This window comes from Papaver somniferum, chromosome 9 (genome assembly GCF_003573695.1).
Source record: "Papaver somniferum cultivar HN1 chromosome 9, ASM357369v1, whole genome shotgun sequence".
Taxonomy (NCBI): domain Eukaryota; kingdom Viridiplantae; phylum Streptophyta; class Magnoliopsida; order Ranunculales; family Papaveraceae; genus Papaver; species Papaver somniferum.
Window position 1 is genome coordinate 71,304,618 of NC_039366.1, and position 11,930 is coordinate 71,316,547.

Here is an 11,930-nt window from a genome sequence, read left to right on the forward strand (position 1 = left end):
CTGTGATATATCAATTATAAAGATAAACAATATAATGCGGAAAAAGAAATAACACAGACACCAGAAATTTTGTTAACGAGGAAACCGCAAATGTAAAAAAACCTCGGGACCTAGTCCAGATAGAACACCAAACTGTATTAAGTCGATACAGACACTAGCCTGCTACCAATTGGGACCAGAATGTAGTTGGGACCGAATTAAACCCTCACAACAATTCATTTACAGTCGCGCTCCTTACGCCTCTTGAATCCCAGCAGGACTCTGCGCAATTGATTCCCTTAGCTGACGTCCTTTACAACCTAAGAGTTGCTTCAACTCAATTGAAGACTTTAAACCAATCTGCCTCCCATAGATAAGCATATATGTGCAATTTCCTTTTTGACCGTAGATCAAGGTGAGACTGGAAACCGATAGCAATAGACAAAGTCTAGCTAACCTCAAAATCTGGACTTATGCTTCCCGAAGAGCAGCCTAGATTATTATTCACCTCATAAGTATTAAACTTGTGGAATCAACAAAGTCTGACACGAAGAGAACTTTGTAATTTCTATCTATCTTGATCGATGGAGCAAGCTAAACAATCAAACAAGATCAGGATACTCGAACTATCAAGATAAAAGATAGTTGGACCTGGAATCACATATCCCTATGAAGTCTTTTTAGTCTCTAAACCCTAAAAATGGTTTTATAAAGAGGATGACCCTAGTTTACAACTAAGACACAGAAAGATAGTGTCGGGATTCTAAGATCCCAGTTCTTTGAGGTTCCCCTTTTATAGACTTTCAAATCATAGGTTGCTTTAGGTTTAAGCTAAGAACCAAGCAAACAATATTCACCATTAAATGAATCTTTGAAATGTGATTGACATATCAAGATATACACTATGGTTAGGATGAACCGTAAATGAACTGTGTTCAAAGACATTGTTCATAAATGGTTAGCAGAAACTAGCCGATTGAACTATATGCTTAATCATTTTTATAAACACTTAAGACTTTTAAGTTTAAGGCACAACCATGGGTTATAATGTGATCAATCATGTCTATATAGTGTTCTTAGAGATTTATTCAAATGCTACTTATCTCACAGAAATAATTTTATTTGCATCTGAAAATATTCGACAGGGGTAAGTACGTGTACTTCAACCTTGTTCGTGACTATATTTGTCATGGTACATGTACCGGGTATGTGTACCCTTAAGGTAAATATAAGTTCTGGAACATATATAACCTTTTCGGTTTGCGTACCGGGTATGGATACCACACCGGTTTCAGAACCAACAGTTCTTTTTCGCTATGTATACTAGGTGTAACTTGTTATCCTCTTGCCTAGCAGGCAAAGATTTACCTCCGTGGAAAGGCCGATTCGTTCGGATCGACATGAGGGTCCAACTACATTGCATTGCCAGAATCCATGTTGTATATTTGTTCCAGGTTCACGAGTTCACAGAATTTTTGTGGTATGGATACTGGGTATGCGTACCACTAAGTCGTTGCCGAACTATAGCTACGACGGTACGTGTACTGGGTACATGTACTGCGGCTCCGGACCTTTAACAATTTTCCCAGTTTGTGAAACTGGTATGCATATTGTCTTGTATCCATATTTTCAGTAGTTCTATATTTCTCTCTAGATCAACTCGAAACATTCCCAAATAACATCAATGACACATATCACTGTTCCAGTATATTTTCGAATGATAATCTTGAATCAAAATTTAGATTATGAACAATAAATTGTTCTTAATTGAAATTCATCAAGTATGAGAAAATGTTCATTAAGCTTAGTCATAAATATTTCGAGAACTTATTACCAAGATAAACTTGATTCGAAATTCTTGATATGCTTAAGATAGTCTAATTAGTTATTTGACAACGTATGATAGATAGAAAGATGAATATAACTTGGGAAATAGGTGGTTCAGTATTCACTTACCTTTTGTCGAAGAAGTTCTCCAAAAGCTTCGGTTGATCTTCGCCTTCAAACAGTACAACGCAATGATCATTGCCGTGATGTCCGTTTCTCAATTACGCTTCTATCCCAATACGAGACTTAACAATTGTAGACTAGAAATCAAGATATAGTTTTGACAACTAAATTTGACAACAAGCTTGAGATATCAACACTTGTGATTTCGACCGAGCAATGCTCTAACAGAGTAGATTGAAGTGTAGGTGGGGACGTAACAAAAAAGCTTAAGTTCGTAAGATCAACGGAAAGGCAGTAAAGCTAAGTGTTGATGCTGGTACTAAGCATGAAGATTGTCTAGGATGTTTGTAGTGCCAAAAAGTTTGTTGAAAAGTCCAGTAATAGAGTGTTTATCTGATGAGGTACACAGTATGTGGTTCAACATAATTCAAATTGGCATTCATCGAGGATGATGAAGGAATTAGGTGAGGGAGGTCAGATGATGCTACGCTTATCCGATGATGCAACAACATAAAGTAAGATAAGAAACGACATTGACGTACGCAACATTCACGGTGAAGTGATGCATGTCCGATAAATCTGAGTTGGCCTAACTCAATAGATGAATTAAGGACACAAGATAAGTCAGGGGATGACTTAGGCATTAGTCTATAGCTTGGACAATGTAAGTGCAGCAATAGCGTCGCCAAACGCGTCATTGTAGTCAGTTACTCAGCCGGATTGTACAAGTGATGCCTATAATATGGGGTGCGAAGATAAGTAACAGATTGAAGGATGGAATGTCATGAATTTACTCGTATGATAATGTCCAAGTAAGTAAAGCCTATGGCCAGGTCAATTATGGCACAAGATGGTGCAAGAATCAGTCCGGTACGGTTACAAGTTAGTTATGAATATCACACACATGGCATAGTAATTAGATGAATTGAAACAGTTATAGACTAGGTTTATAACCCTCTTTGGTACTTCTTAACCATCGAGTACAAGTATAGCATCAATTAGCGGACAACACAAAAGCATAGCAGTTGAAAAGCACATTAGTATTATAGAGACTGCATACAGACGGATGGCTACCCATGGGATGTGCGAACAGATACACATAAGTTTCGATACTACTCCGGTACTATAAATAGGATACAAAATGATAAGTTCAAACAGTGACCCCTGCCAAGACGAAGCTTTAGTGACCCCTGGGCAGTTGTAAGTTTATGCTTGTTTGTTGATGTAGTAGGCTTTAGGGTTTACTCTCTTGTTTGCAAGGTTTGCTTTTTTTGCTCTTTTTAGTTCCCAGGCTTAGTACAATTGAATAAACTTGTAAAAGTCCAGCTTTGGACTAATTTTTGTTATATTTCCCTTTTTGAAATGAAATGGAAGAAAAAACATTGTGCTCTAGGATGCAGGCCATAAGAATTCGCATAGGGCTACGAGTGGTTTGAGATTTCTTTCAAGGTGAATAAAATGAAATACTCCCTCTGTCCCTAATTAGTTGAGCTATTTGGTTTTAAAATTTGTCCCACAAATAGATGAGCCATTTCACTAATTAAGGGGTATTTCTAAAACTACCATTTTAATTGATTATTGTTACTATAAGAAATATGTATAATTTGATAGTCATGTTTATATTCGTTACGTAGGTGTTTTAAAATGCTTTTCAACGGTATAAAGTTTACAAAAAAAACCGTGGTAAAGTTTAAGAGATAAATTATTTCGAAATTTTACAAGTCATTATCCATAATGGCATACTTGTAAAAAATATACTTTACCATACTCTCTCTTTTCTTGTCTTAATAATTGTGCAAACTACAAATGACTCAACTAATTAGGGACGGAGGGAGTACAATCTATCTTGGAGTAAGATACTACCAAGAAAATATCAATCAATAAATGAAACTGAGCACTGGATTTTTTTTGGTTGGGGTAAATGAGCCTACGTAGAGTAGATATCAAATCAAAAACAAAAACCACTCATAAGTCACCCAGAGATTCTAATAAAGCTCCAAGCTTTCCAAACACGTTCCCCTCCTCCTCCCCTTCCGCCCCTGCCTCCTCCTCCTGATCCGATTCCGAAGACACCGACTCCTCTTCCTCCTCTTCCCCCCCCTCCTCCTTCTCTGCCTCATCATCATTCTTATTATGGTGTTTGAAGGCATTTTTCCATCCACCGGATTTTTTCTTCCCATCATTCTTGTGATGGAGGTGGAAGCCGTGTTTCTTTTTCTTAGACTTACCCTCCTTATTTTCATTTTCATCTACCTGTTCATATATAAATTATACATAGACTGGAATCAAATACATACAACAATAATTTATTTTTAGCGTTTACAAATGCGGTATATATATATATGTTCGTCACCTGGGTGAAAGCTAGGCCGATTCGAATCCCTCCGTTGTCGGATTTGTTAGAGCCGACAATGCTGTAGTTGCAAGGCGGTATTTCAGCCTTTCCATTCACCATTCCTTGTGCTAAGAGATCGTCAACATAGATCCTGTATGCATAAAGATCGATCGCTCAGCTAAAATGTAGATGACAACGGATTGTCACATTCGTAGAAAAGAAAGAACTTGGACAAACTTACGTCAATTCACCGATAAAATCATCCTTGCTGAACCTATCTTTATCCATGATCTTAAATTTGAGTTTATGTTTAGGATGTTCATCTCTGATATAACCGGCATACTCCACATTAAATTTGAGCTTTTCGTTCCACACCGGTGTTTTTCCTTGTTCTGCGATTTCATACATGTAAGATTCTATATGCTTAATTAATATTTCAGAATGCGAACTGGTAAAATTGAGAAACTTCGCTTCAATACATACTTTTGCAAACGGTGCTCTTACGCTTCTGATCACCAAACTTAATTACCACATACGGATCCATTTTACCTGCAAATAGAAGGGGGCAATTAGGATGCTAGAGTATACAACGTAATTAACCATGGATTGTATAAGATTTGGTGATGATGGTATACCAATCAGATCGGTGTCTTTGAGTATACAAGCATCCACAAGCAACACTTTTAGTGTACCCCTTGTCATCTCTCTTTCTCTTGCCAAGTTAATTAATACGTTCCGATGATGAAAAATGTCAGTGATGAGCAATTCAATTTGTAGGCTTCTTCTGTTTTTTTTTCTCTTTTCTCTGCGTTTATACTGTGCTTTGCCGGAACGGATGCGTTTTTGACTTTGTTGGCGATGGCAAATGGCTAGATTTTAATTTTTATAAGCAACTATTTTATCGCGGGGACTCTCTCGGTCAAGCTTGAACCTCGTATAGTTGCTGTTTTTTAATTCAAGTTGAAGAAGTCATGAACCTACTGCGGCTCCACATCGTCAAAAATTTTGGATAGCTATTTGAAGTCTTAAATGTAGTTTCCAATTTGCAAAAGAATACAGTCCATAAAAATCCTCCCTAGTTTGTGGTACTTGGATTTCTTCGTCAACCTAATAGTGAAGGATAAGGGGTGTCTAAAATGTGTTAAAATACTAAATTATTCTTTACAAAAATCTAATGATTGTGATTGTTTAAAAATGATACAAAGACCTAAATCATTTCTATTAACAATCTTTAATCAAAAATTAGAACCCAAACCACCAAAATCAAAATTAAGACTTAAACTCACATAACAAGTCAATATTTTTTATTTTTCTTTTCAAACAATATTTTCGGCAAAAAAAATAATTAACTTGAGCTAAATCTCTTTAATCCGTTCCTTTGAAGAGAGATTCATCATTAATTTTAGTATGAAACTCTGAAATTTTCTCATTAAATTTTTCTGAAAATCAACCATAATCGGTTGTTACATGCATTAATGTATACCAATTGTTGTTGATGTTCATCGAACATGAAGAACATGGCATGTAACCGGTGGATTTGGTACACCTACATAAACCCATTCTGGGTTTTGTTAGAGCACTGCTCGGTTGAACCCACAAATTTTGCTATCTCAAGCTTGTTGTCAATGTTATGGTCAAAACTATATCTTGATTTCTAGTCTACTAAGTCAAGTTTCAGATAGGTTAGAATTGTAGTTGAGTATGAGAGATCACCCTTGAAGACTGAAATTCGACAAAGACATTTGGAGAACTTCTATATCAGGTATGTGAAGACCGAACCATTCTATTTTACTTATTATACCATTGTTCTATCTATTGTGACTATGTCGTATTGTTGGAAAAATTGGCACCCCGAGCGCAGCGAAAATCGGGATCATAAAGGGTAATTGGTGATTTGAACCAAACATGAGAGAAATAATAAGAGAGAGACAGAAGATAAACAAACACACACAACCACAACACAAGATATGTGTGGTTCACCTTTACAGGCTACATCCACGGCCAACACCACCAGAAAAACTTCCATTAACATCAAAGATCATTACATGCTCTTTCGCAACCCAAAATAAGAACCAAAGAGTTAACAAGACATACCCGAGAACAACATCGAGAAAACCATAGAAAATTCTCTAACCATTCCTCGAACCAGACTCATGTCTTCTCTTCTGCACCTTCTTCACAGCTGCTAGTAACAAAGGAGAAACATGGAAACACTAGAAACTTGGTTTAGGGCAAAACACAAACCCTAAACACTAGAACACCAAAACCCTCTCTTTACAAGTTTTTCTCTCACACCGATATTGACATTCACGGTAGCACTCGACCCTCCCTACAAATAGACCAAAATCCTAAGCACAATGATTTACCACTCTTCTAGGTTGGATTCCTACAAACCTATAATTCCAATCATATATATAGAGAACACAAACTTGGTCACCAAGTATTAGTCTCCAACTAGGAAACTAAAATCTTTCCAAATATATTTCCTACTCCAATTAGGAAATCCACTTCAATGTGGAAACGACCCTAAAATAGGAAACCCATGGTTTTCCTAACATGTATGACTTATAATAGAATTACAAAGAAGAAGTTTCGAGTCAAGCTTGTCTTGTGAAAAATCTCGAAATATGATTTAGCGATTAGATGTTCACAGATCCTTAACAATATTGGTTATATGAATTAATTTTTGAATGAACTGAAAATTGCACACGCAAATGATTATATCGTTTGGGAATGTTTCAAACATCATAAGAGAGAAATATGAACTTATTGTTATTTCTACTCAGGGTAGGTTGGCGAACTAGTTCGCAAACCATAGATATCTGAGATTTAGAAGTACATGAAGGTTGGCGAACCAATTCGCAAACCGCAAGTTCAGTTGGGAACATTTCACGAACCCAGTTGGCGAACCGTAGTGAACTGAATTTTATAAGTTGGATAAATAGGCTAGCAGTTGGCGAACCAGGTTCACGAACTGTGGTCAACTGAGGTCGGTAGTCTAATAGGCGAACTCTGTTCACGAACCGTAGCACCCTGAATCGTGCACAAGCCCTACGGTCGGCAAACCGTTGTACCAACTGTCCCGAAAATGTTTAGGAGATGCTTAAAGAATTATTATTTTAATATATTTAACATTGCTAAAACTCTCTTAACCACTTTTAAGACGCCATTGATTACTTAAACACTTATTTATTTGTATCATAATTAATTTCTTAGGTGTTTAAATGAACATCAAATAGCTTTCAGTTCTTTGGCTAACTTGTCAAACTGAACAGTCATTATAAACGGTTCCGTAATCGAACCTATGTGGATAGTTTTCTATTGTATTTTGAAGAACTAATGTGTTTTTCTTGATTATCAAGTTATCTTAGCTTGAATTTTAAGTTAACCTTTGTCTTTGAAAACTATAAATAGAGCATCTCTGTCAACTGGGAATTCAATCCCTGACACTTTGTGTCCTAGTTGACTATAGAGTCGTCCTCTATTGACCCAGGTTTCTTTATGAAACGTTATTAGCTCTACGACTAAAAGACTTCGCTTTGGGGATTCGTGAAGCCAGGTCTGACTATCTTTACCTTGATAGTTCGTGAATCCTGATCTTGCTTTTCCATTATAGAGGTTTTCGTAATCTCTTTTAGGAAAGATAGACAGAAATCGCAAAGTTCTCTTCGTCTCAGACTTTGTGATTCCTCAAGATAGATATCTGAGAACTTATTTTAGTTGATCTTTTGAAGATTTTTCTTGATAGGTGGTTAAGAATCTAGGATGCTCTTCGGGTGTCCTAAGATCCGATTTGTGAGGTTTGCTAGCTTATTCTATTGCAAACAGATTTCCACACCTTGATATTTGATTTAAACGCAAATCAAATAGGCTTATCTGTTAGAGGAAGATTGGTAACAAAAGTCTTCACTTCGGCTGAAGAAACTCTTAGGTTATAAAGGACACCAAACTAGAGGACTCAAATGCGTAGAGCCTTGCGAGGTCCCAAAGATGTAAGGAGCGCGATTGTAATTGAATCTCTTTGAGGGTTGCTTCGGTCTTAACTACATTCCAGTCCGAATTCTGGTAGTAGGCTAGTGTCTGTAGCGGCTTAATACAGCGTGGTGTGCAAATATGGACGAGGTCCCGAGGTTTTTTTGCTATTGCGGTTCCCTCGTTAACAAAATTTCTGTTGTCTTGTATTTTTCCTTTTCTACATTATATTGTTTATCTTTATAATTGGATTTGCACAGATTTGTATATATTAGACCTAAGTAGATACGTCCTTTTAATTGTTATCGATTACGAGACTTATTTCTTGTAGAATTCGTATCTTGAAAGATAGATAACAAGTTTAATCACTTGGCAGAATTCCGATTGGATTATTTGGATACAACTAGATTGATTTTGGATATTAATTTTTGGGATCGTCCAAGTACTCTTCTTAACAATCAGGTTCGCGGACCCTGTGTATATACCCATATTGATTCAGTATAGTTTGAGATATAAACTCTATATACATATTGTCAATGATCATTCAGTTGGTCTACTCGCTATTGTATTAAGTTTTGCTATACAGGTTGTTGAAGGAAAATTTTTGGTGTATTTGGTATCTCGTGTGTTTTCAGATGTGCAGTTGATTAATAGTTTAAGCGTAGAAAGTGAAGCCGTGAGGGGGGAAACTGCGTGAATGAGCTTGAATGGACGAAGATTTACGATTTCACTAAGAGGATTTTCAGTTGGGATGAGGAGCAGACTAAGTCGGAGATGTTAGTAGGTACATAGAAGCAGAGAATCTTCTATCTCGCGAGTTTGAGAGAAAATTCTCGGGAAGAGAGGAGCTTCATAAAAAGGGAGAGTTGACAGAGTACCGTATTGATGCTACATCCAAAACATATATCCTTTATATCTTGGGAGATTTATCTTCCTCGGCGTTTTTGGTTCCCGCGTGAATGCCAACTATATACATCTATTGGAACTAATAAACAAGTTTCGCAACTACCCTTAGGGATCTGGGTGCCTTACATACTTGTTGAACGAGTTTATAAAGTATAATGGGGATAACAAGAACCAAATCATAAAGAATATGGATCTTATACAGGTGTGGATATACTTGCACTTCCCCGAGTTTGTTAAAAGGGCCCATGTGAAGAGCGGGTAGGATGGTGAACGTTATGGAGACTGTGAGAGAATTTCCCGGCCGAACTCACAAGTGTTGCTATCTCAATCTTGTTTCAAATTTAGTTGATCAAAACTATATCTGGATTTCTAGTCTACATTTAGTCAAGTCTCGGATTAAGATAGAAGTGTGTAGTTGAGTACCAGACATCACTACATTCTACTGTTTGAAGGCGAAGATCAACCGAAACTTTTGGAGAACTTCATCAAAAAAAGGTAAGTGAAGATTGAACCACCTATTACTCAAGTTTTCACCTTTATATCTATGAGACAATGTCGCATGACTAATTTAGACACTATATATGCGTAATAGAAATTTCGAGACAAGTTTATCTTGTTAATCGTTCTCGAAATATGCTAAGCTTAAGAACATTTGTTCATACTCGATGAATTTGGTTAAGAACAATTTATTGTTTATTACCTAATTATGATTCAAGATTTAATCATTTGGAAATAGCCTGGAACAGTAATATATATGTCATTGATGTTATTCTGGAATGTTTCAAATCGATTATTAGAGAAATATAGAACTAATGTAAATCTGGATACAGGACAATATGCATACCCGTTCACATATTGGGAGAACTATTATAAGTCTGGAGCAGGAGTACATGTACCTAGTACACGTCCCGATGTAGTTATAGTGTGGCAGCAACTTTTTGGTACGCATACCCGATATCCATACCATAAAAAGTCTGTTGACTCGTGAACCAGGAAGGTACGCATGCCTAGTATACAAATCGGAAAAGATATGTTGGTTTCTAAACCGAAAATGTACGCATACCCAGTATGGAAACCTAAAAAGATCCACGGATTCCTGAACCCGTTTTTGTCTTAAGGGTACACATACCGTGACAAAAATACTCACGAACAGGTATCCAATACACGTAGTTACCATGTCGAATATTTTCAGATGCATCGGAATTGTTTCTATGAGATAATAGGCGTTTGAACGACTCTCTAAAAACACTATCTAGACATGTTTGATCATATTTGTGACTCAATATTATAGTCTTAAAGTGTTATATAAAAATGGTTAAGCTTATCGTTCGATTGGCTAGTTTCGGCTAACCTTTCATGAACAAGTCATTGTACACGGTTCGATTATGGTTCATCCTAACCAAAGTATATATTCTATTATGTTAATCTCAAGTCAAGTTTTTCATATAACAATGGTTATTGATTGCTTGATTCCAAAGATACCTTAGCTTAAACATAAAGCAACATTGATCTTGAAAGTCTATATAAGGAGAACCTCTAACAACTGGGATCTTTGAATTCATGATACTATTCTTGTGTGTCCTAGTTATAAACTAAAGTCATCCTCTCCTTTAAACCATTTTAGGTTTAGAGACTAAAAAGACTTCACGAACAGATTCGTGAAGCCAGGTCCAATTATCTTTATCTTGGTAGTTCGTGTATCATGATCTTGTTTTGCTCGTGAGCCTTTATATCCAACAAACAAGATAGATAGAAATCACAAATTTCCTTCGTCTCAGACTTTATGATTCCACAAGCATCTACTTGTGAGGTGATAATAATCTAAGCTGCTCTTTGGGAGTCATAAGACTGGATTTTGAGGTTTACTAGACTTTGTCTATTGCAATCGATTTCCTATCTTACATTGATATTTGATCAGAATGGAAATCACATATAGGCTTATCTGTGGGAGAAATATTGGTTTAAAGTCTTCAATTTAGGGAATCAATTACGCGGAGTCTTGCGGGATTCAAGAGGCATACGGAGCGCGACTGTAACTGAATTGCTATGACGGTAGATTCGGTCTCAACTACATTCCAGTCCGAAGTATTGATAGTAGGCTAGTGTCTGTAGAGGGTTAATACAGTTTGGTGTTCAAATCTATACTAGGTCCCGAGGTTTTTCCTGCATTTGCAGTTTCCTCGTTAATGAAATTTGTAATGTTTGTGTTATTTCTTTTCCGCATTATATTGTTTATCATTATAACTGAAATATCATAGGTTGAACTTAAATCAATACACGTTGATAAGTCCATCGCAATTTTTGGATACTGATACTCTTCATATAAGCTCTTCATATAATTCCTGATTAAGATTCATTATGTTATAACTCTCGGAATTGTTTTTGAGTTTAATCCATACAGGTTGCCTAAGAAAAGGTTGGTGGTGTTTTGGTACCGCCGCATTTTCAGAGACTGATACTCCTTCACCGGTAATACGAAGAGTCAAGATGAGGAATTTATGGAGTTTAGACGCAAATTGGACAACTAAACGAAATATGTTGTCTTTCACCTTTACAAGGAAGCATTTGCTGAAAATAAATGGTTGGGTGCGAGGAAAAATGTTATTTTGGACCTCTTTTTCATCCCAAAGGATATGTAATGTACAACCCGACGAGAATGGCGAGAAAATATTGTGGTGTGAAAAATATCCCAAGATCCAACCACTCCAAGTTTAAATTGAATGAGAGCCCATTTAAGTATCTTGATAACGATCTTAAGGTTCTTCATAAAACCTTTACCAGTAATCTG

General features: G+C 36.5%; 1 protein-coding gene across 1 annotated transcript; it reads right to left on the reverse strand.

Moving 5' to 3' along the window:
- Positions 1–3,613: 3,613 nt before the first annotated feature.
- Positions 3,614–5,198, reverse strand: LOC113314380 (elicitor-responsive protein 1-like). Its single transcript, XM_026563175.1, has 5 exons — positions 4,900–5,198; positions 4,748–4,813; positions 4,506–4,656; positions 4,283–4,415; positions 3,614–4,182 (listed from the first exon to the last, which is right to left on the reverse strand). The coding sequence occupies exons 1-5, from the start codon at positions 4,964–4,966 to the stop codon at positions 3,895–3,897; spliced, it is 705 nt and encodes a 234-aa protein (XP_026418960.1). The 5' UTR covers positions 4,967–5,198; the 3' UTR covers positions 3,614–3,894.
- Between the last annotated feature and the right edge of the window lie 6,732 nt (positions 5,199–11,930).